A 24798-nucleotide genomic window follows, 5' to 3' on the forward strand; every position below is an offset into this window, starting at 1 on the left:
CCAATTAATGGGAATTCCAGCTCACCTGCTTCCTACTAACCATCAGCAGGGAAGACTACAACAATCCCTCTGCAGCACCGCACGTCCCGGGCCTCCTCTCCTCCTCCAAAAACACCCAGGGCACCCGAGAAAAATCAGGATTTCAAGTGGAAAATAAGTGAATTATGCTGAATATCCTGAATTTCACACACTAATCCACAAAATGGCTTAAAATTAATGTCATTTAACATGAACGGTGCACAAAATTAACTCTGCCTTGCGTGGGAGTGGAGGGGAGGGAGAGAAAACCCAGGAGCACTGCATTTTGCCCGAATACCTATACCCACTGCTTACAGGGACGCGGCGTCTTGTGATCTCTCTCTGGACCTCGATTTCCAAGGTTTTACAGGCTTTACGGGGTAGGGTTGTTGGTCACCTCTCTATAATTCCCAGATTGTAGGGGATCAATTTCCCCACTCCAACCACAGTGAACAAATTCCTTAGCTGGGATTGTCCCATAAGAGCCTGCAGTGTTGCATTTACATGTTTAGGACACTCCAGATAAGTTCATTTTACTATCTGAGTTACTGAATTTGCTTTTACCAGGAGCCCAGGCTCAAGAGAATAACAGCCCGCCATGCACAATCATTGTCTCTTAGGTCACATTCCATGTAGTGCAATCTCCCCGCTCTGTGCTTACCCACAGGGAAGACCCAGATCATCTCCTCTTTTCAGCCTGGGAGACCACAAACTTTTCTTAATGAATCAGGACAGTAATTACAAGATCATTGACTGTAGCCCTAGTGTGAATAGCCCCAGTTCACAGCACATTTATACTTCTTTTGAGCTCTTCCTGGAGTGGAACAGGCTAGAATGCTCAAAGATCAAGGTCAGCCTGCAACCTGAATGGGCTGCTTATAACAGACAGGTGTGTACTGTAGATCTTAGTGTTAGCAAGAGGGGTAGGCAAAGGCTTAATGCTGAAAAGGCATAAATGAAAATATGATGGGAAAATCCACTAGATATGGGAAAGGGAACAGTCGGCTTGGGACCAAAAGGACTCCAGTCATTAAGCAGAAGAAAAGACTTGACACTGGGTTTGGCAGCGCACGCCTTTAATCCCAGCACTGGTAAGACAGAGAGGTAGGAGGGCTGCTGTGAGTTTGAGGCCAGCCTGAGACTACATGGTGAATTCTAGGTCAGCCTGGGCTAGAGAGAAACCCTACCTCAAACAAAAAGGGGGAGGGGTGGAGAGAACTGACAAAGCAGAGAAATGGGCTTCATAGAATCTGGACTCTATTCAGAACCACAGCTCTGATAACGCCCTCAACTCGGAAGGTCAACTTGTCCACCAAACAGTGTGGCTTTCCTGGAACCTTACTGCCAAGGACATTCGCCCCAAACCTATTCACAACAAGATGCAAGAATCTACCCACAGACAGAGCTTTGGATCCCTGAAGCTTCCCAAGGGATTTCTTCTGGTAAGTGCCTCAGAGAGGCACAAGCCACAGGGTGGACAGGGTCCCTGCAGGAGACATCCAGGGACCAAAAGCAGTCCATGACTTGTACTGGAAGTGGGAGGGTCACTTATCTCTAGGACACACCAGTGCCCTGCACCGAAGTACTTCTTAACACTCTACGACATTTGACTCAAAATATCCCTGGGGCTTTAGTCTCTGCCACACACATCTCCTGAGAGTCACTAAGGCCTATTTTGCAGTCTTTCCATAATTCCTGTCCAAAAGCAGTTAAGAGAGACATACTTGCCTGCCCTGGCAACTCCAGCTACCAGCCTGTGTTACAGTTATTCTCACACACCATTTCCAGATTCCTGTCCACACTAAGGGGAGGATATGGGTCAGAAGTCTGACCTAGATAAATGGGATCTAAGGACCTAGCTGTGCCCTGTGTCTCCCTGCATCCCTCCAGAGCCTCCTGGCTCCCCGCCAAGCTCATCAATGGTAATGTGCCATGTCTGGAGAATCTGATCTGGGAGCCAACGCCTTAGCCAGCAGGAAGGGTAGACTAAGTGATACTAGAGGGTCACTCAATGTTACAAAATACACAGGCACATGCCCAATCTCTGAAAGCAGTTCAGATGGCAGGACCAGTAGTGCCAAAATGGTCCAGACCAAGTTGAGTAAGGAGTTTGGCATGTATATTTTAAAACAATCTGAAAGGGCTGGGGAGATGGCTCAGGGGCTAAGGCGCTTGCCTGCAAAGCCTAACAACCGAGGTTCGATTCCCAGTTCCCATGTAAAGCTGGAAGCACGAAGTGGTACATGCATTTGGAATTCATTTGCAGTGGCTAGAGGTTCTGGCATGCCCACTCTCATTCTCTTTCTCTCTCTTACTCCTTGCTAATAAGTAAATAACATATATAAAACCTCTGCAAGCCTATCAGGGCACTACATCTTTTGTCCTCCAATGGTACCACTATTCCACAATCACTTATCGTACCACTCAGAAAAGGAACAATAAGAAATGAGAGGATAGGAGGGCTGGAGAGATGGCTTAGCAGTTAAGGCACTTGCCTTCAAAGCCAAAGGACCCAGGTTCGATTCCCCAGGATCAACATAAGCCAGATGCACAAGGTGGCGCATGCATCTGGAGTCGGTTTGCAGTGGTGGAAGGCCCTGGTGCGCCCATTCTCTATCTGTTCCCCCTCTCTGTCAAATAAATGAATAAATAATAAAATAAATTTTTTAAAAAGAAGAAATAAGAGGATAGGAGACAGCAAGAGAGGTAAAATCCAATGCCTAAGTTTCTCCCAGTGCTCTGTGATACCCCTCCCTGGTGTCCAGATGACATCGATTAAATTCAGGCGCTGCTCCACATGGGATCTTGGCCTCTGGCTATGAGAAGAATAACATCAAAAAATTGCTCGCCAACAAAGCAGAAACTTAAACCAGTCAGGATGGCAAGAGGGGGCCCCCATGGGAGTCAGCACCAGCTGAAAGTCATAGCAGTGTGGTTTCAAGGACCACAGGGAATCCAGCACCCTCCAGTGGGACTCCTGTGGCAACTGCAAGCCCTCCAGCTCCCATGAGGATTAGGAAGTCGGTTCTTTGACCGTGCAACTGTGTTGAGCCTCAGAGGGACAAGGAGAGAACGTAGAGCACACGGCACTCCAGCAGACGACACACAGCGCTGGGTCAGTCACCGCACTCAGCCTCGGGCTGGCCTCTATCTTTAGGGTAAGGGTGAGGGGTGAGGGTGAACGCAGACGTGCAGGGGCCCTTGAGTTTAACTGGGCATGACAGGGGCGCCCTCGATGGTGAAGCATACCCCTTAAGAAACTAAGGACCCTGGGAGCTGACATGCAGCCTGGCATGCCCTTGCCTCAATGACTTGGTACATACAATGGGAATAGTCGCAGCTGTGCAGAGACCTCCTCCGCCCTCTCCCCCACTTCTCTCAGGCCACCACCCTCAGGAGCAGCCAGGACCACACACTGCACAAATGCATGCTTCATTCTGTCGCCGCTCACGCCCACTCTCACAGAAGACATACCATTAATCAGTACAGAAAAATGTGGGTTTCCTCCCAGACTCGTCTTGGGCATTGTGATCCCTCCCTTCACTGGCTGCCACCATGAAGATAGAGCTAGGCAAAGGGGGTAAAAACCAGAGGACCCCGGCACATTGACACATCCTTCCAAAATGGACTTCCTGCCTTAGGCTCGGTTTTAATCATTCTACTAAGTAACCCATCCTTCCCTCTCCCTCCCTCCCTCCTTCCCTCTCTTCTCCCTGCCTCTCTCTCTTTCTCTCTCTCTCTCTCTCTCTCTTTCTCTCATTTGCGGGATCCAAGAGATTTTTTTGCTGTGGGTGGTAACAAGAGTTGAACTGTTTCTAATTATTTAAAAAACAAAACCACACACACAAAAAAACAAAACAAAACTCTATGTTGCCAATTGCTGAGAGACTCAGAAGCCACAACTTCCGGTAATGGAGATGGTTCTCTTCCCAACTATCATAAAACAGCTTGTCTGGTGAGCATGTGTGCGCATCGGCTCCGAGCTGCCTGCAGCTTGGCTCACTTTCTTGTCACAGCGCAGTGGAGGTTAGGGGCACACAGTGGGAAGGTGGGCACCCCAGCTTGGAGACCATCTAAAGCCCTAGGATTCAAATCCCTGGATCCCAATACATTCTCAATGGAATAAAAAGCGACAAACCATTAAAAAATAAAAAATATAAAAATCTGTGTGTTCATTTCCTCTTTTTAAAAATGAAGGAAATGCTAGCTGCTGGCTGACAGGATTAAACGAATTATTATTCAAATCCCACTTCAAAGCAAAGCCTGGTATATAGTAGACACTCAGTAAATGTTAGCTGTTCCCTTACTGATATGCAAAATTAGAAGAGTATAAGTTTTTGTGTGGAGAGTAACTATAAGGGCAAAAGGAAGATATTTATGAAAAAGTTAACTCAGTGACTAAAGGACTTTTTTGCCCCCTTAAAATGAGGTGAGAATTTGCTCTGTTGCCCAAGCTGGCCTTGAACTCTTGGATTCAAGTGATCCTTCCATCTTAGCCACCAAGTAAATAGCTGGGACTACAGTTGTAAGCCACCCGCTTCAGGACACAGGATTTCTGTAACATGGTGAGTAGTATTAATCTGAAGCCCTACCACACCCCATGAGGGATAGGGTTCAAGTTCTTTCCTCCCAAATCAAAGAGATGAATGAAAAGATACAGATGTTTGCCAGCTTCTACATATGCCATCTGCCCCACAGGCTTGTTCAACTCTTCTGATAAATGAAGGTGGGGACAATAACCACCACCCCCCAAGTTTTACAGATGGCAAAGCTTATGCCTAAACAGGTCCTGCAACATGTACACTGGCAAGTCAGCCAGCCACTGACAAAGTCGAAGTTCGGCTCATGGGGGTGCTGGCTCCCCACTCCTAACTAACTGTTCCATAAAACCGATCCTGCTAACATAGCCAAGAACCAACACCACATACTCTTCTTCTTCTCAAGTAAACATACTTTTCTTCTTTTCAAGTAAAGTGCTTCCTTATGCAAAAGGTTTGCAAGAATGATGACTTTACTGGACTGAGCAGAGGAGACTAGAGTTCAAGGGCAGACCAGGCTATAGAGCAAGACCCTGTCTGAATAAAGCAATATAAAAATGAGGTCTTTGTCATTAAATCGGAATAACAGATGTTTCCTTTTTATGTGCATGTGGAGGTCAAGGGACACCCCTGAGCGCCAGCCTCAAGAACACCACTGACCTTTAATGCAGGATCTCTTGGGGGCCCGGGGCTCGTCACCTAGGCGAGACTAAACTGGCTAGCCCAGGAAGCCTCCTGCCTCGGTCTCTCCAGTGCAGGCATTACACGCACATGCCACCATGCCTGGCATCTTTACATGGGTTCTGGTGTTTGAACTGAGCTTCTAATGTTTCTAAGGCAAGCGCTTTACCAAAGTTCTGACTCCTCAGTACACAAATGGTTCCTTTGAATAGAAAGGATGACCACTGAGAAGGTGTCTAGTTGAGAGTCAGGAGGAGGAAGAGAGAAACCAGACAAGGCTGCTTTCTTCTGAACCTGAATTCAACTTCGCGGCCCGATCCCACAACTCGTTTTATCAACACTGTGAAATCCCCCTACTGACCAACTTCCGCTTGCTCTCCCCTGCAGTCGCGTGAGCCCGAGGTAGTGGTTACTCCAACTGCACACTGACGTTTTTGTTAATGGAATTCTAAGCCCATCAGCTTTCAGCCGGGAGGATGAGAGGATCTTTCACTGTTTTTCTAAAGCAAATATTTAGTGCTTTCATCTTTTCGTGCCCTAACATGCAATCTGTCACCCAAATAAGAGAGGGTGGGGGGGAAACCCTTCTCATGTATTTATCGAAATGACATCACACTTCAGACAAATGGCAAACACGTTCGGAGCACAGCTGATCACTTTGCACTCTGTCTGCTTGAGGCAGATGGGACACACTCAAGACCCCACACTTAGACTTGCTCCACTGGGACCAGGAAGTCGACTCTGGCTTCCGAAAGTGCTTTCAGCTTTCCAATCAGGATGCTGACGGTGTGTTTCTAGGGTGCCGGATGCTTCTTTTGCAAGGCTCTCATGTCGTACTGTCAGTGGGCGTGCAGAAGTGTGCAACCCATAAACATAAACACATACACACACACACACACACACACACACACACACACACACGTGCACGCAGAGGCCAGAGAAGGATGTCAGATGTTCTCCTCCATCACTCCTTGCCTTATTTACTTAAGACAAGGTTTCTCACTGAACCTGGAACCCAGGCTATTTTTTGGTTGGGCTGCTGACCAGTGAGCCCTGGTGATCCTCCTGTCTCCGCCTCCCTCAGCACTGAGGTTACAGTTATGTATGGCCAAGCCTGCCTTTGTATGTGGATGCTAGGAATGGTGCAAACTCAGATCCACATGCTTGCAAGGCCAGTGTTTTACTGACTAAGTGATCTTGCCAGCTTTTGTGTTTCTTTTTAAGTAAGAATCATCCTTCCATCTGGAAGACCTTGACTACAGAAACCTGTTGTTAAACAGCACTCACTCCTTTCCTTCATGGATGTCTTGAGCCCACCACACTCTCTGAGATTCCGCAGCCTGGCCAGGGAAGAACCAGAGGCTCATGTGCATAAGGCAGTTAAGATACCACTCCCTGCTTCCCAACACATTTTTTAGACACTGAAATTCCAGCAGGAAAGCTCACTCCCTTCTCCCTTCTCCTTTCTGTACTGGGTCACTGCTCCTACTCCTCAACTGACTGCAATGGCAGGTGGCCAAGTAATTATAAAGACAGGAATTAGATTGCCCAAGAATTTACATGTATGCAATTGCCGTTACCACCCCCAGCCAATGCATCATCCTAGTTCACTCAAGTGTGACACTGAGCTGGGGACTTTCAGGTCACCTCACATCATGTCCCAGGAGAACAGGCACACACATGGGAGCCGCCCTGCCTTTACCTTAGCAATCACGAACAGCACCTGGAGGGTCAGCAGCTCAGGGTCCCCACGAACATATCAAGCATCTTTAAGAACTCGGGAGACAGTGCCAGCATCTCCCACTTCTTCCTTTCATCTGGCTAATAGGCCAAGTGAGGCCAGCCTGAGCAAACCAAGTTGGGTCAATGAAATCTATGGGTCAGGTTCCATCTTCATTTTGGACATCATGTCCACACCTTGGTCATCTGTACTGACCAGGGAAAAGAACAGTACAGATAAATGTAAAACATAAGCCAGGCGTGGTTGTGCATGCCTTTAACCCCAGCCCTCAGGAGGCAAAGGCAGAAGGACCGTCATGCGTTCAAGACCACCTTGAGAATACATAATGAATTCCAGGTCAGCCCGGGCTAGATCGAGACCCTACCTTGAAACTGCCCCCCAAAAAAGGGCTGGAGGGATGGCTTAGCAGTTAAGGCATCTGCCTACAAAGCCAAAAGGACCCAGGTCCAATTCCCAAGGACCACTATAAGCCAGATGCACAAGGTCTGCATCTGGAGTTCATTTTCAGTGGCTGGAGGCCCTGCTGTGCCCATTCTCTCTGTCTCTAAATAAATAAATATTTTTTTAAAAATTTAGAAAAGAAACAAACAAAAACAAAATTAAAGCAGAACGTCCTCACCTGCTGCCTCTACGAGCAACACTACTATTGGCCTGTGACATTATTCTTTGGCAGTAGCCTGTATTTTCCTAATACATGGTAGTCCAAAGTGTCCTAGAAGTAAGTGCTGCAAGAACAGCTTGGAGGGCTGGAGAGATGGCTTAGGGGTTAAGGCACTTGCCTACGTAGCCTGAGGACCCATGTTCAGTTCTCCAGACCCCACATAAGCCAGACGCACAAGGTAGTGTAAGCCCGCAAGGCTGCACATGCATACAAGATGGTGCACACATCTGGAGTTCTACTGCAGTGGCTGGAGGCCCTGGCATGCCAATTCTCTCTCTCCTCTCTCTCTTACTTACTCTCCCTCCTGTCTCTTCTCTCTGAAAAGAAAAAGAAAAAGAAAAAGAAAAAGAAAAAGAAAAAGAAAAAGAAAAAGGAAGGAAGGAAGGAAGGAAGGGAGGAAGGGAGGGAGGGGAAAGAAAAGAACATTTCAGAATAAAAAATGAAAAGAGTGAATGTAGATGCACCAGTAACTAACAGGCTGACAAACCATGCTCTGGGGCTGGCTCTGTGCAGAAGGCCTGGGAGAAGGGACAGAGTCAACACTTAGACCAATGGTGACAGATGGGCTTCTGAGAGAAAGAGCTGGCGGGAACCAGCACGCTCCATCAAAACGAGAGCAGCATAAAAGGAAAGCCCATGCCTCCCACGGCCACCCAGGGCCACACAAGGGTGCGCACAGGGACGGAGCAGCTCCATCCTGCTCGCGGTGCTGGTGGCAATGATATGGTCTTGGGAGAAAATTCATAGAGCTGTAGGCCAAATGGAAAAGTCAATTTTCTTACCTAATACATTTAATTATTTACTTACTAATCCCATTATCTCAGAAGAAACCTCATCATCAAACTTTAAATCGAGAGTAGGTAGTAAGTACAGGGACTGGGGTATTGGCTCAGCAGTTAACAGCATTTGCTTGCAGGGCCTACTAGCCTGGGTTTGATTCTCTAGCGCACATACAAAGCCAGCATAAAGTGGCATAAGCCTCTGGCATTTCTTTGCAGCAGCAGGAGACCCTTGTGTGCCCATCCATACACACATACATGTGCAAATAACAAAAATATCTTTCTGTAGTAAGTACAAATGTGAAAAGCAGATAGCTGCAGGTGGCCCCACTTGGCAAGACTGCACGGAAGACCCAAGGAACCTGACCTGAGGGCATGTCACTATCCTAAGCAGAATCAAAAGGGGGGAAAATTCATTCCCCTTATGGGAAAATACATCCTACATTATAAAGGCCACAATTTGTCCCTAAACACTGCCATCCCTGCCTATAAGAAGGGCAAGAAGTGGCCCATGTTTCATGCAGGGCCACCATGTTTCTGAAGCCAGTTTAACAGCAGCCACAAGCAATCCTCTCTGGTAGACACCCTTCCCTCGAAGCTCCATCCAAGTTTGTTCAGAAGCCAGAACGTGACCACCACCAGGCTGGATCTCCAGATGGCTACAAGTTTCTCGTGAAGGTTTCTCATACTCCCAGGGGCAATGGAGTTTTCACTTGTCACACGGCCCCAAGCAAAACTGATGCCTTCCAGAAGCCCAAAGGACATGAACCAAACCAAGTATCTATTGAGTAAAAGGCTCCAGGAGTATGCCTGATTCCACCCTGAAGATCACATTCACTCCAGTGCTACCTAAAGCCAACTCAGGTTTCTTGAATACTAAAAGCTGCTGCCAAGAACAGGGGCCCATATGGGGTCCACCCCAAGCTTTTCAGCTCAAATGTCCAGCAGGAGCTGGGAAGTAAGCGGAATGGGCCAGCCATGTGTCCCACAGTTGCCTGTGTGCTTCTCACTTCTTTTTTCTTCTTTCTCTGCTGTCTTCGCTCCTCCCTCATCCCCACCCTCCCTTCGGGAAGGAACTAGTTCTTTCCAAAACTGAACCTTTATGAATCCAAGCAAACATCTCACTGAGACCTTTCTAGAGAAGAGCCTTGCACTCCCGTGGCAGGGGCCATCCGCTCTGCCCGTGAGCAGAATGCGTGGCCCAGCCGCAGAGGGAGACGAGTGTTCAGACAAGCACACACCCAAGAGGGCTAAACAGAATTAATCACTGTGGCTGTACAAAGGGCATCTCCTTCCTCATTCCCAGCCCAAGTAGAGGTGGAGGCCAGGGCTTCAAAAGGAAAGGCTGGCCAAAACTTTAACTTGACCTCACTGGGGACTATCCAGAGCTTCAACCACCCTGCTCCCAAGCTTAGAAAACTACTGATTAAAAAAAAAAATACAAATAGTTTTTTTTTTTTGTGACTTGTTAGAGATATGACAGAGAAATGGAAGGTAGGCATAAAGGAAGAATGATGGTATAGCTTCTTGTTTAGACTCACTAAACTAGAAGTTGAAGCAGTAGGTACCTTTCAACAGGGTCTGCAGGACGGACTGTGAAGGAAAGGTAACATCTTGCATACCTAGCAATCATTGCCCTTAATATAAATGAGCAAATTGCAATCCCAACTAGGGGGTGAGATAATGGTTCTCCTCTATGTCCAAATCCCCAATGCCTACCTCACTGATAGCACTCAAGGGACTGATAATAGGAGTCAGAATCAGACATTCCACAACATATGGCAAGTGACAAGTAAAAGAGTGTCAGAGGTATCAGTACAAGGCATGTCCCCACCCAGGTAGTGACTACTTTATGGGGGGGGGGGTGCAACCAGGAATAAAAAACTTGAGGGTCTCATATTCTTCCATGATGAAGTTTAGCCCATGAAGCAGTCATCCATCTTTTCCCAGAATTACAAAAGGGAATTATTTAAAAGAAACTGTGGGGAAAGCAGGCTGTCACAAGTTTTCTCTATTAGTGAATGACCTTTGTTATCAACGCAAAGAAAATGTGTGTTGGGCAAAGCTACATTATGCTGGAGAGCAGGACTTCACTCAGGCATGAGAAATAGCTAGGCAGGCCTTGTAGACTAACCCGCAGTGAAGGTCTATGAACTTAGTTAAACTGGAAGATTTCCACTGAGAAACAACACCAAGAATGACAGGAATATGGTGTGGTCTCACATGCTATCCACTCAATGAGTATGAACTGGGAGAGACAGGGTTTGCTGGTCCACTGTGTATAGAAGGCCCCAGGGTCGTACAAGGAAGCCATGCATCATACACACCATGAGGGCATTATAGAATGTTCCAGAATCACTGACTTCACTATCTCCAGCTTATATCATCAGCAGCACAGGAACTCAGTGAAGAGACTGTTTGCTTTGGAGCAATGGACAGTCAGGAGACATCCCATGAAGAATCTTCACGGCACAGGAACACCTCCTATGACGCACAGGTGTAGTGAGCATACGCGAGACCACCTCTGACTTTTAAAATGCAGCTTTGTGAAGTTGGAATGGAGAATGTCCAAATACGAACTTTGCCCTTAGGAGAGTTTTTTTGTGTGTGTTTTGTGCACCCGGCTTCTAATTGGGGTTTGGAAGGAATGAAACTCATTTGTTTTTAAGTTTCTGTTGAATATTTCCTAACTGAGACCTGTAATGCAGGGATTTATGGATTAGCAAAAACTTCCCTTATAATATATTGTTATGAAGAGAAGTGTTTTCCATATATACTATGTACTAAAAAACTAAGTGCCAAGGAAATGAAGTCATATCTATATTTGTTTTCAAATAACTAATAAGCAAAAATAAAGCTCTGGTAGTGATGCCACGCTTTTGAGAAATCAGACATATACTAAGCCACAGATTTATAGGATGTGGTCTAATAAACCGAAGAAAAGTTTCATTTCCTCCCACCAAACTGGTTAACTCCCTGTCTGTGACTAGCTTTGCAAATTTAGCTGAAGTCTCCTTTTCCCTTAAATTTATAGGTTGAGCAGTTCATGAGTAAGTAGCAATGATACTCTTCCCTCTTCAAAAACGCACAAAGTGAAAAATGAAATGAAAACAGGCTCAACACTTAGCAAAAGGGTAGGCCAACCAAAAAAAAAATATATATATATATATATATGAAGGGACAGAATAAGTACCATCTTACTAATTCCTCAGCCACCGATTAGGAAAAGGTTACAGAACTCCCAGAGGAAGGAAACAGGAGAGCAAGGGAAGGGTTCATACAAAGACTTTCAAAAGGGCTAGTGTGCAAATATTTCAGTAGCATGGTGTCTACTGACTAAGCCATTACAGGGGGGGAAAAAGCTCTTTTCTTATCTGACGGCAGTTATGCTGGGGGTCACACCCAATTATTGTCACTATTCAACATGTTAATAGCCGCAGTGCAATGAGTTTGTGTGACTAGCTTTAAAATATACATGAATAAGTAACTAGAAACAAATGACTCATACCTGCCCAGGTAGGTGGGTACTGACTTGCTGAGTCATATTTACTCTTTCTCTCTGAATTCCCTAGAGGAAGAGATTGAAAGGGTTAGAAGCAATATGGATTAGAAGCATAGAGAGAAACGGGACAATGGGTGTTCGATAGAGATAAGCTCAGAAGGTTTCTTAAAAACTAAAACGTTGGCTGTCCTCAAAGTTCCCTTCCAGCTCCCAAGAAGGCGTCAAGGAGGCCCACATGAATTCTCCTTCAGCAGGGCAAGACTCTAAACTGGAAATAACTGTATCTTTCACTAGCAGCATGTTTTTGATGCCCATCCATCCGCTAGCTGCGTGATCATAAGGCACGTGGCGGAGTTGCTCTGCAGCTCAGCTATCTTGTTCTCCAAATGAGAAGAATCACAGCGTTGCCCTCTGAAGGTTGCTGTCAGGTTTCAAAGAGTTAAATACAGTAGTACAAAACATTTCCAGTAGTGTCTGGACCACAGGAAGCCCGTGTTAAATGTCAAAAGATCTCCCTAGGCACCCCATGGAGCACGCCTGGCTAGTGTTCCATTACCAGCCCTTGAACAGATCCAGGGATTGCATCATGGAGGAGCGAGATCCTGGCCAACAGAGGTGACAAGGCTCAAACGTACGACTGCCAATCACGTGAGGTTTCCACTGCACTCCCTAGGGCACACTCACATAGCAGACTGAGATGTTCACACCCCACCACAATTCCTGAAGCAGCAAGGACGAGAGCAGTTACGTCTAGATTTCCATGAAGACCCACATGCCAAGAAAGCGTGCTGCACCCAAAACAGCATGGGAGCAGCACCAGCACCCCCCCCCCCCAGTCCCCAGCAGCACCGGCTGCGCATGCTCCACCAAATGCAACCTGTAGGACAGGACGCCTGAGGGCAAGAGAAGTTGCGTACTGGCCCATGCGTGGCATCTTTATGTCTGGCCTATTCTTAATTTGTGCGTAAGAACCTCCTCGCCCTAGAAGATGTTTCTGTCATGAGGACAAGGCTGAAAACGGCTCGAGGTCACTGGTCCTAAGGGCTCCTTCAGACTTGTAAGGAGAAGTCTTTCTGTTTCGGTTTCCTCATATCCAAATGGGTGCCTGGTTCTCCTTGATCCACCTCCCAACTCTGACCACAGAGGTAGCTTTGCCAGGCCCTCGTGGGTGAAGAGCCTTATCCTTGACCATTGGAGTGAAGAGCTTCACTTAGAGTGGTCAGCCATGTTGGCCAGGAAGGGGCTGCTAAGACAGGCTCCCAGCAGGCCATGGACACCGCAGAGGAGGACATTTGTGCCCTGTCATGGAGAGTGGAAGTACGGCCCACATGCAGGCACAAGAGGCTGGGAAAGTTCAAAACACACAAGAAACTCCATTCCCACATAGCTGAAAGAAGGGAACAGTTAGATCAAAGAACACCGACACAGGAAGTTCCTAACCAGAATTAACACACATCAACACACAGAAGAGCGTCCTTGGCATTCTAGTAAGTGAGAAGAGAACACAAAACTGTCTGGGGGACACCCCCAACGTTAATGCTTTTCAAGTTTATGAACATGAATGACTGGAAAGAAATGCATCTGAAATTAAGAGATTATCAACAGGTTATATAAGAGCATGGGTGTGACATTTTTCTACCTGTTTTTCTGCCTGTCTCTTGTCCTCTGAAATGCTACTTTACCACCTCTTACGTTTAACAAGGGTTTAAGCATGATTTCTTCCACATTTTCCCTCTCTAAAAGCAAAACACGGGCATACATGTCCTGTATTCCTGCATGTGCACTCCCTAGCACCTAGTAGGGACACAACAATTGTTTCTAAGACACTTTATTAGTTGGCTCATGAATATTCATGAAAAGAAAGAAGTAGCATTAATACTAAGTCATCTGTTATTTACATCTAAGAGTTACTTTATGATTATTTTAAATCTGCATTGACTTGCTTTCTTGAAGATAAAAGCGTGTTCTAGATGTTCTTTATTCTGTGGGACTACTAATTTGAAGAGAACTGTCACTCACCCGCATGGAGCAGTGTGAGGTATTGACACTGTATTGAATTATTTAAAGGAAATTAACAATGCTTCCTGTCCTTGGAGAGCAACATCTGTGAGAAGAGCTATCAAGCGGCATCCGCCTCTGCTAGGGGAGAGAGTCTTTCTCAGCACCATGAATCTGAAAAGACAATCTCTGGGTCCTGAGCTGCTAATAGGCACAGCAAAGCTGGGGTGATAACTTTCCTGCCATTGGGAGCTGTACAGAGTCCCAGGAAACTACTTCCTGGGGTCAAGTTCAGTGGGATAACATGCTGGTACTGCTTGTCATTCTCTCAGAGCCTCACGTGACACCAGATCACGTGGCTTTTACGGGGGAGTGCTCTGGGGGTACATTCTCAGTACAACTGCCTCCACCCTCCTCTTGTAAACTGGCAATTTTATGGCTGTGATTTCCCTATCAGCGGTCAGCAAACCAGACATCATGGCACCAAAACGACAGTGACAAGGAAGGCGGTGGGTGCAGGGGCCCTGCCCTCAGGAGAGGTAAACTTTGGAAGGGTGGCTTCGCCTTCAGAACTGGCTCATCTCATACCGTCATTCTGCTCCGAGACCTACCTCCAGACACCAGGGCTCCCCAGCCTTGTGTAAGGAGTGGCTGCTTTTCATGTCCCTGAAGACTTGCGTGCTGACAACGAGGTCTGAGAGGGGGCAGAAGTGCTGACAAGCACACCCCTGAGTACAGCAAGGGAGGGGGCTCTGCTGCCAGGGAGAAAGGGGGACAGCGTGAGGCTTGGCACCTGCTTACCAGGGTGAATGCAAGCCCCCAGCCTGACTGTCTCCCTAACCCACCTTCCCAGAGGAGCTCCACACCAAAGGGAAGGCAGATCCCAACGGGAGCCCAGAACTCGCCACCCCCCTGCCAATCAGCCAGTCCCGGGGGACATCTCAAACACAGCCTCTCCCATGCAGCCTTCCTGCGTGACCCTTCCCACCACCCCAGCCCTACCCATCCATGCCCCAGTGACTCCTTCCTCAGAGCCACCAGGCAATCACCTAGCTGGCATCCTCTCCCTCAGCTGATGTTACTGAACTTCTTACGGCTAAATGGCTGGTGTTTCTGCCCACATACCTGTGGCTCCCTTTACTACTTGAGCAGTTTGGGGATCTGCTGATTGCCACCTTTTCTTCCCCCAGACTATGACCCTTTGAGAGAAGCCATCATCCCAGGCCTCTCTCCCGGACACACCTCAGGTGCTCAGGAATTCCATGAAACAGGAGCTCCATCCTATGACCACCTCAGCCATGGGGGCTCTAAACAGCAATGTGCTTGCTCACAGCCGCCCCACGAGGCAGGGATGTGGCTGCCCCTCGCCCAGAGGAGGAAACTGACTCAGAGACGTTAAGGAGCATGCCCAAAGTCACACAGCTAGTGAATGGTAGAGGGAAAACATAGACCTTGTCTCAGTCAAGTCTGGTAAGTGACTGAATGTAGACATTTTCCATTACGTACATAGTCAGATGCCACTATGGGTCTATTTACAGCATAAAGAATTTAGGGGTATGAAACAATTTAGGAGAGAAAAGGGCTACTTCACAACAACAAATCAGCATTCTTTTTTTTATATATAAATTTGTTTGTAGGTTGGTTGGTAGTACCAGGGATAAAACTCGATGCCTTACACATTCTAGATAAGCAATTTACCATCGAATTCCGATTCCATACCCAGCTTGGGAGGGAGGGCGGGAGGTCCTTAATGTTCATTATAAAAGATGGAGTAGGTAAACCTGTCTACTCTTAGATGGGTCTAGATGATTCTAGGAGATAAGTGACCAATGAAAATAAAGGATGGGTTGGTAAAAGAGCAGCCATGATTCTGAGAGCAGCTAGCTTGGCTACTGTAGTACCACCTTCCCTAGGAGCCTGAGTTTCTTTCAGGTGGATTAGAGCTATCCACAAGCAAAATGTGTTCCACAGATGAGAAAGAGCCTAACTGCCTAGAAATGAGCTGTCACCGCCAGTGCTGCCTGCAGCTGACTCTATGTATGGAGGTATTTGTGGCCCACCAGCTGCCAGAAGCCAGGGACCAGCCCCCAGGAAGCCAAGCCCCAGAGGGAGCACTTGCCTCCCCTTACAGAGGTCTGGGTCTCAACAAAAAGAGCAGGGACCCCACCCTGCATCCCCCTGCTGCCGTCATGGTAAACATGGTGAGTCACAAGACAAGTGTGAGTCTATCTGTAAGATCAGCCCAACTTTACAGCTGAGGTGATCTTATCCCGCCCTGTCACGGTGGTGACTCACCTGAATGCCAAGGCAACAGGGTTAACCCTCCCATTGTTTCTGGAGGGAACCCAGAAACATGAGGCTGGGAGCAAAGAGGCAAGGCTCCCCAAATGCAAGTGGAAGGAGTTGGAAAAGAAATGATGCAACCAAACCACGGTTACATTTGCACACATCTTTTTTGTTTGTTTTTGTTTTTCAAAGTAGGGTCTCACTCTAGCCCAGGCTTACCTGGAATTCACAATGTAGTCTCAAGGTTGCCTTAATCTGATGAGGATCCCTCCTACCTCTGCCTACAAGTGCTGGGATTAAAGGTGTGTGCCACCACGTCGGGCTTTTTACACACATCACCTTTTAAATTCTCTCCCCCAGTTACTTCCTTGCCACCTTTGCCTTATATATGCAGACACACAGATACATACACACACGTGCATGCATACACCCCTCTCTACAGACCTATATAATCTTCCATGCCTCGAAACATGGGAATCTCAGAGCCAAATTTACAGATCACATTCTCCTTACCACTAAGAGCCACCAGCTTTAAACTTACAGAATTTGCCTTTCCCTTGTGTTACAGGGTTAGGATACGTGGCATTTCCCACATGTAGCTCTTGACCAGACTCTGGGAATGGGGACAGAGGGTCATGCAACAGCCACATCTATTTGAACTGCCCCAAAGTCCTGCTTCTCCCCTGTTGTCTCTAGATGTAGACCTAGGAGCACAATCACCCTAGAGCCAGGGGGAAAAGGGTGCAAATTCGTAGCAGTGCCAAACTCTGCTCTTGACTCCCCAGAAGCACTGCCCATGGCTGGCTGCATTTCTGGATATAATACCTTCCAGCAAGCAGTATCATGCTGAGAGAGAAGGCAGGCAGAATGGGGTGGGTCTGGGTCTCCCTGGCTGCCCAGCACCTAACGATGGGCAAATGTGTGAGCTAAGTCCACACAGAGCCACAGGAAGGGGAAATCTGAGGGCCAGCCAGGGCCATGGCTCTATTTGTGAATCCCACTCCTTTGCTTGCTCGTAAGCTTCCCGTGCCCTCCACCAAGTAGCTGAGTAGCAGTCTGAGTCAATACACCAGAATGGAGGCAGCGAGCTAGCAAGTCCAACCTTCTCTACTGAGAAAAATACCCACAGAATGGGAAGTATAGAAAAAGAGTTAGAAAGCATTTAAAAGGACAGAAACCCCTAAAAATACCAAGGCATGCAGATAAAATTTATATGAAATAATATCAGAGTGGAACTGACCAATGGCTGACGATCACTAGGAAAATCTGAACCAATCACTAGGCAGAAGGAAAAGGCTTGAGCATTTGACCTCACAACAGTTGCACTCAGTGAGGTCAATGTTATGCATCCATTTAACTGGACTGGGGTACACAGATATTGGGTCAAACATTTCTCTGGGCTTGGGCTGTAATTCAGTAGTAGAACATTTGTCTACCATGTTCAATGCTTCCATTTTAAGTCCCTGACATGACAAAAAAATAAAATATATAAACAAAAAAAATTAAAAAACACTCTCTGGTTGGCTCCATGAGGCATTGTGGATGAGTTTCACACTGGAATGAATACACTGGGTAAAGCAGACTGTTTTCCCTACTACAAATGAGCCTCGTGCAATCACAGATGAAGGCCTGAGCTGACCAGAAAGTGGAGAAAGGGAGGGAAGTCCTCTGGCCGAATGGTCTTTAGGAGGGAACATGGCTGAACTGTATCTCTAGGGTGCTGAGCCTCAACTTACCAGGCTAGAGAAGGAAGTTCTGCTATGAGCTCTCCTAATCTTTGGGACTTTGACAGATTGGAACAATGCCATCAGTCCTCCCGGGCTCCCTGCACGCCACCTGAAGATGTGGGGACTTTTCAGCCTTCATAACAGCATGGGTGCACTCCTTACACTAAGCCTTTTTCTGTGTCTCTGTGTCTAAGGGCTTGGGTTGTGTTTTTCCTACAGCTTCTAATTTCAGCAAAGAGAGAGGACCACCCGTGGGTCTGTAAAGAGACCAGAATTTGGACATGGAGTGAATCTTGCAATCACTCATCTATTTTTTTCTTTGACTGTTTTATAGATCCCAATGCCAGTATATTAAAGGACCTACCCAAGTCTATGTAGTGAGAAAGAAAAAGTAATAATAAAAAAAAAAAAAACACCTGAAACTAAAACCCAGATTTCAAAATACAAGCACTGAAGGTTCTATGTCCATGGAAGAATTTTCTTAGGAAAATGTCTCTGGAGGAATAATGAATCTATTTGAAAGAGAAATATTAAGAAAAGCTAATCTACAAAAATAAGCAAAATAAAAAGATGATTTTTTAAAAACAGTTGGCAAAAGGGCAGAACTTTCATTTCACACACACGTGTGCACGTGTACAAAACAAGGAGACTGAGAACCAAACAGTAACAATGATTCAAACCTACAACTCACATGCACACCAATACAGAGGGAGAGAGGGAGAGAGAAGGTCTTCATAGGTCAGGCTAATCTGGCTTTGAACACCATCAACAATTCTCACCTCAGAAGGTGAGGTAACTTGATGGAAGTAATTGCATCCAGCTAGTCTAGCTATCTTAGCAACCAAACAGTGAAAGACCCTGTCTCAAAAACTAGGTAGGGGCTGCGGAGATGGCAAAGTAGTTAGGTGCTTGCCTGCAACGTTTAAAGACCTAGGTTTGATTCCTCAGTGCCTATGTAAAAGCCAGACGCACAAACAGGCACACACGTCTGGAGTTTCTTTGCAGCGGCTGGAGGCCCTGGCATGCCCATTCTCTTTCTCTGTCTCTCTCCTCTATCTTCTCTGCTTGCAAATAATAAAGATATTTTTTAAAACTAGGTGAAAGCAGAGAACCAGCACCCTAAGTTTATCCTCGGACCTCCATGCTTAGAGCACCGCACTCACACACACGCATGCCCACACAGTTCTTTTTAAAGAATGGGACCTGGAAACATCTTGATTTTTTTATTTTTTATTTTTTATTTTTTTTTGAGGTAGAGTCTCACTCTAGCCCAGGCTGACATGGAATTCACTATGTACTCTCAGGGTGATCTCGAACTCACGACGATCCTCCTACCTCTGCCTCCCAAATGCTGAGATTAAAAGCGTGTGCCACCATGCCTGGCAACATCTTGATTTTTTTAAAAAAAGTTTTGATGGCTTGTTTCCTCTCTCTTTATATACAGCTGTCAAATATTGAGAAGTTGATATTAAGATATACTTTGTTCATTATGGTATCATAGCAGGGAAGGAAGGTACAAATGTTTTGTGGGTTTTTTTTTAAAGAGTTTGGCATAAAGTTTAACATTAAAAAAAAGAAATAAGGGCTGGTGGGATGGCTTAGCAGTTAAGGTGTTTGCCTGCAAAACCAAAGGACCCAGGTTCAATTCTCCAGAACTCACATAAGCCAGTTACACAAGGTGGCACATGCGTCTGGAGTTCGTTTGCAGTGACTGGAGGCCCAGGCATGCTCATATTTTCTCCCTCCCCCCTCCCCCCCCCTCTCTGTCAAGTAAATAAAAATTATTTTTTTTAAAAAGGAAAGAAATAGTTAACCAGGTATGGTGGTGCACGCCTTTAATCTCAGCACTAAGGAGGCAGAGGTAGGAGGATCTCCATGAGTTTGAGGTCAGCCTGAGACTACATAGTGAATTCCAGATCAGCCTGGACTAGAGTGAGACCCTACCTTAAAAAACAAACAACAACAACAACAACAAAAAGTCACTGGGTCATTATGAGGAAAGAAGATACGTTTACTTTTCAATTGGTATGGAACTGAAATTACCTCTAAAACTTAAGGTCAAGGCCTTCCTGGGGAAAAAGGCAATAGGCTGGCAACAGTAACTGCTGCCAGACATGGGACACTGGCTAAGGCATGCAAAGGGGAAAATCATAACAATGATAACGAATGAAGTGCTAGCAGTTTTGGCTGGTACACCAAATAACACCCTTCATGGGATAACCCTGTTTTCAGGGACATTCACCCATGGGATCCTCTTGGACAGCAAAGCCTTGCTCCCATTTGCTTCCTAGGGTGGAGAGCAGATGAAGTGAGCAACCCCCCCCCCCCCCGCCACCCCAACAGCCCTTATTTCCATAGGGAACTGAGTGTGTGGCTCTTAGCAGCGTCAGCTCTCCAGACACTCAAGCCACTCATAGAGCCATGCTCACCAGCGACTTAAGAGAACGCACTCGGGGGTAACACACAGACCAAGTCCCCTACTCAGCCACAACTGGCTACAGAAGAGCTTGAGGCAGGAAGCCTGGGTTGAAGGAGGACAGGCTGCAAATACTTGGGGAGCCCGACTGTTAACAGTAACCGTTACACTGTGCTGGTTGCAGGGTTCTTGTCAGCGGGTGGTACTTTCTTCCCGGCCAGCTTTGGGGAGGAATGCCAACGCATGCTGCATTGTGTGAGCAGTGCTGGGCAGAATCCTGATCAGGGGCTTAGGAGTTAAAGGTACTCGCTCTGCAAGCCCGCTGACCAGGAGTTCAATCTGCCTAGCACCTCTGTAAAGCAGGATGCAAAGTGGACTGTGCATCCGAGATCCTGACAGGGAGTCAGTAGCTTTGTTAGGTAGTTTAGGGTGAAAGAACCTCGAAAAATAGAAAGCAGAAATGTCCTTAAGTCTGTCTTTGCAATCTCCACTTTACCAGAGATCAAAGAAGGAGCTCTCCTCTCCTCATCTCTTGACTAAAAGGAGTTCCCTAGACCTGCTTTTCCAAAAACATCCTGAGCCTGTGGGGGGAGGGGGGAGTTCCCTTTTCCTAGAATGTAAATCTGATCCTAACATTGTGGATGGCTAAACTCAGCCCTAAAACTTGGCTTCATGGCTGGCCTCTTCTTGGCCCTGACCATCAGCCCTCTGGGTCACCAGAGCCTGAAGGTAAGGCCCACCACCCTGAGGTAGATGCTTAACAGGGGAGCAGGCCCCTCTTTCTGCTGGCTGTTCATCACTCCTGAACTTCCAGGTCCTGGAAAGCCCCCCTTCCACTCCCACATGGGCTCTGTATCCCCTCCTGCCCTCTAAATGGCAAGAGCTCTCTGCACTTTCTTCTCTCTCCTCTCCAATCCCCCCCATTTTTAAAAAAATTATTTATTTGAGAGAGACAGACATGGAGAGAAAGGGGCAGATAGAGAGACAGATGGGCGCATCAGGGCCTCCAGCCACAGCAAACGAACTCCAGATGCTTGCGCCCCCTTGTGCATCTGGCTAGTGTGGGTCCTGGGGAATCGAGCCTTGAACCGGGGTTGTTAGGCTTCACAGGCAGGCACTTAACCGCTAAGCCATCTTTCCAGCCCCTCTCTAATTGCTCTTCACGGCGTCGGCCCATGCTCATTTCCCCCATGGGCTCCCAGGACACATGATGTATCCATTTTCCCTTCCTCAGTGTGTGGACCCTCCTATGTTCCTGAATAAAACTTAATAATTATTCTTTTCACTCAGGTTTGTCCAATTTTTCAGTTGGAAAACAGACACGAGCTCAGGGTTTGGCTTTCAGGACTTCTCCTGAACCCCCATAGCCCTATTATAATTCCAATGTGCCTACAGCAATGGAAATGGAGCCAGAAAACTTATGATACTCTAGAGCTAGCTCAACACCCATCACCCTTACAAAATAACAAGTGATCCTGTCCCCCAGAGGGTGGAAGGAGAGGACTGACACAGGTTGTTGTCCTCCGCTCTCCACTGGCACACATATATGCCCAAATCATTTCCCACAAAGGGACAAGCTACTTAATATAAACCCGAGGGGTGGCGAAAACCACAGAGGTTGAATGTGCTGGCAAGTCTGCAGGAACCGTAGATCGCTTTGCTAAAAGGAAGCTTCCCCCCCATCAATGGGAATCAAATGTTTTAAAATGCAAATAACAGGTTTCCAAAACAACCTTGGAATTTCTCCTGGAAATGCTTCCGTAATCCACATCTTGTTAGCCACGGGAACCCCAATTATGTATCCCCCTTTCTCATTTCTACTCACCAATTATTAGCATTAGATAATACCATGCTATTTTCTGCTAATATGTTTCCAGACACCATCAAGCCCCAGAGGGTCTTCATGGTGTAATGACTGAATGATTGTGCAAACAAGGGGCTAACTTATGAGAAAATGTTGTTGGGATACAACACAGAGACTATGTTAATTGCACAAAAAAAGTTCCCTTGGAATGACTTCTTTGAAGTTTCTCCAGGTATAAGGGAAGGAGCTAAAGATACAAATATTCAAAAGCAATGATTCCCATAGACAGGAATGGTCCTGGCATCCCTGGCTCCAAAATGATATCTATTCCCACTATTTCACCCTCAGAAAGAATCACACCATTGTACCTGGGCCTTTTAGGGAGCCATCACTGTTACCTATGAGCATGATCCAAGGTCATCAAGAGCACCTCTTGCCTAAAATATGGTGATGTGGCCAAAGGCAGCGATTTATTATTTTTATTTATTTATTTGACAGAGAAAGAGGGAGTGGGGAGAGAGAGAGAGAGAGAGAGAGAGAGAGAGAGAGAGAGAGAGAGAGAGAGAGAGGGAGGATGGGCACACCAGGGCCTCCAGACACTGCAAACAAACTATAGCCCCCTTGTGCACCTAGCTAACATGGGTCCTGGGGAATCGAACCTGGGTCCTTTGGCTTTGCAGTCAAATGCCTTAACCGCTAAGCAATCCCTCCAGCCCCTATTATTATTACTACTATTATTATCATCACCATTATTATTACTATTTTATGATGTGTGTGGGCGCGGGCACACACGTGTGGAGGTCAGAGGACAACTTTGGGTATCAATCGCTGCTGTGTTTTCCAGGCTAGCTGGCCCAGGAGCTTTTTGGAAGACTCTTCTGTCTCCTCCTCCCTTCTTGCCCTAGGCATGCTGGAATTACAGACACGAATGGCACAGCGCCCACTCCTTGGGTGCTGGCAATCCAGTCAGGTCCTCATACTTGGGTGGCAAGTGCTCCTTCCAACGAGACATCCTGTGCCCCACCCCCCCAAGGCAGGGTTTCTTAGCTTGGGTTAGACCCAAGATGTCTCCATGGCTCCATAATTACTTCTCTTAGAGTGGCAGAATTTGGGGATTCCCCACATGTAAGGGTGAGTGGGAGTCCTGACCTAAGGGGCATAAAACATCTCCCATGAAAGACAAATCTTGGCCTGCTCCTTCTGACCCCAAACATCTTTATTAGTAAAGGGAATTTTACTCATGTAGCCCATTTGGCCTCAAGCTGGCTTCCTATGTAGCCAGGGATAAACTTGAACTCCTGATTTTTCTGTCTCAGCCTCCAGAGTGCTGCATGTGCTACCATGTCCAGGTTATGCAGTGCTGGGGATCGAACTCAGGGCGACACACATGCGGGGCAAACATTCTATCGTTTTGATCCCATTTCCCCCTACCAGTAAGTGAATGGATGACTGCCAAAATCCCCCCAGGATGAGAATACCAGGCACTGTATCTTTGTGTTCTGATGGCCCTGACACACACCCATTATCTAAGGTTCTCTGAAACATCGTTGAGGGCTCCATGTTTCATGAGTTGAGGTCCTCATCAAACATATAGCATGTGCAACCAACACATAATTGTTTAAGTTTTCCTTGAAAAGTCTCTCCACAAAATACTAAAGGGTCATGGATTCCAAAAGCAGCCCTGGAGAGTAGCAATGAGACAATCTGACCTAGGCTGGTTTCACCCTGAACAGAAAAGCCCTGACTCCAGCCAATCAACCACAGAGCGAGTGCGAAGTGAGTTTCCCATGTCCGGAACGCAAGCTCCACTGTGCTTCTTAAAGCCCTAAGCACCAACCAAGAAGAAACCCCAATGCAAACAGGAGGGTTCCACAGGCTGGCCCAACCTCAACTCATCAGGCTGCTGGCCGGCTGTCAACCCAGTTTCAAGGGTTTCTACAAGGCAAGAAAATGGTGACAAGGGAAGACAGCTTTATCTGAGACATGCCTGAGTCACTGGAGATAAGATCTTAATCCTTTTCCAACCTACAGACAAACTACCTGGAAATAGTTATTCTTTTATTGACTGAAAGTCTTCAGTACCTGAGAGACTATGAACTAACTCTACGTTCCTCTTGCTCCAAGGTTTGAGATACAGACTTGTTGAAATACACAGCCTTGGAAATCCTGGTCCTTAAATAGTCGTTATCATAATACAGACTCTTAACTTCCCAAAAAAGGCATATATGTTGAAAATTTAAGAAGTCTAGCTACACAGTGGAATATTACTCAGGCACAAAAAGTAAGTGCCGGCATGTGCTACAACCTAGATGAACCTGAAATTTTTATGGCAAATCACAGAAACCAATCACACAACCTGTTTTTGTGAGCATACTGAATGCTACAAATAGGCAAATCCATAGGAACCACAAGTAGATTGGCCAGTATTTAGGGCAGAGAGAGAGAGGATGACTAGAAGTACCAGCAACTGAATTTTGTGAGGAGGATTTGGGCAAGGATGGGTGAGGTGTGGGGAATGTGATGATATGCCTTGGTTGGTAAAGGGCTTGCCAGGTAATCATGAGGACCCAATTTCAGACTCCTAAGTACTCAGGTGAATAGCTGGACATGGGCTGGAGGAGTGGCTTAGTGATTAAGGTCATTACCT

At 46.7% G+C, this 24798-nt stretch overlaps 1 protein-coding gene across 32 annotated transcripts in view; it reads right to left on the reverse strand.

Annotated features, from left to right (window-relative positions):
* The window catches only part of Tcf7l2 (transcription factor 7 like 2), a 207581-nt gene that overhangs the window by 56956 nt on the left and 125827 nt on the right, over nt 1–24798 (reverse strand). The window contains exon 5 of one of the 32 annotated variants that reach the window (XM_045148985.1): nt 14530–14670. The exons of the other annotated variants lie outside the window; for them this stretch is intronic. Coding sequence (XP_045004920.1) covers nt 14530–14670 — 141 coding nt within the window. The remainder of the gene's footprint in view (nt 1–14529; nt 14671–24798) is intronic. 32 annotated transcript variants of the gene reach the window in all.

Source organism: Jaculus jaculus, chromosome 1 (assembly GCF_020740685.1).
Source record: "Jaculus jaculus isolate mJacJac1 chromosome 1, mJacJac1.mat.Y.cur, whole genome shotgun sequence".
Taxonomy (NCBI): Eukaryota; Metazoa; Chordata; class Mammalia; order Rodentia; family Dipodidae; genus Jaculus; species Jaculus jaculus.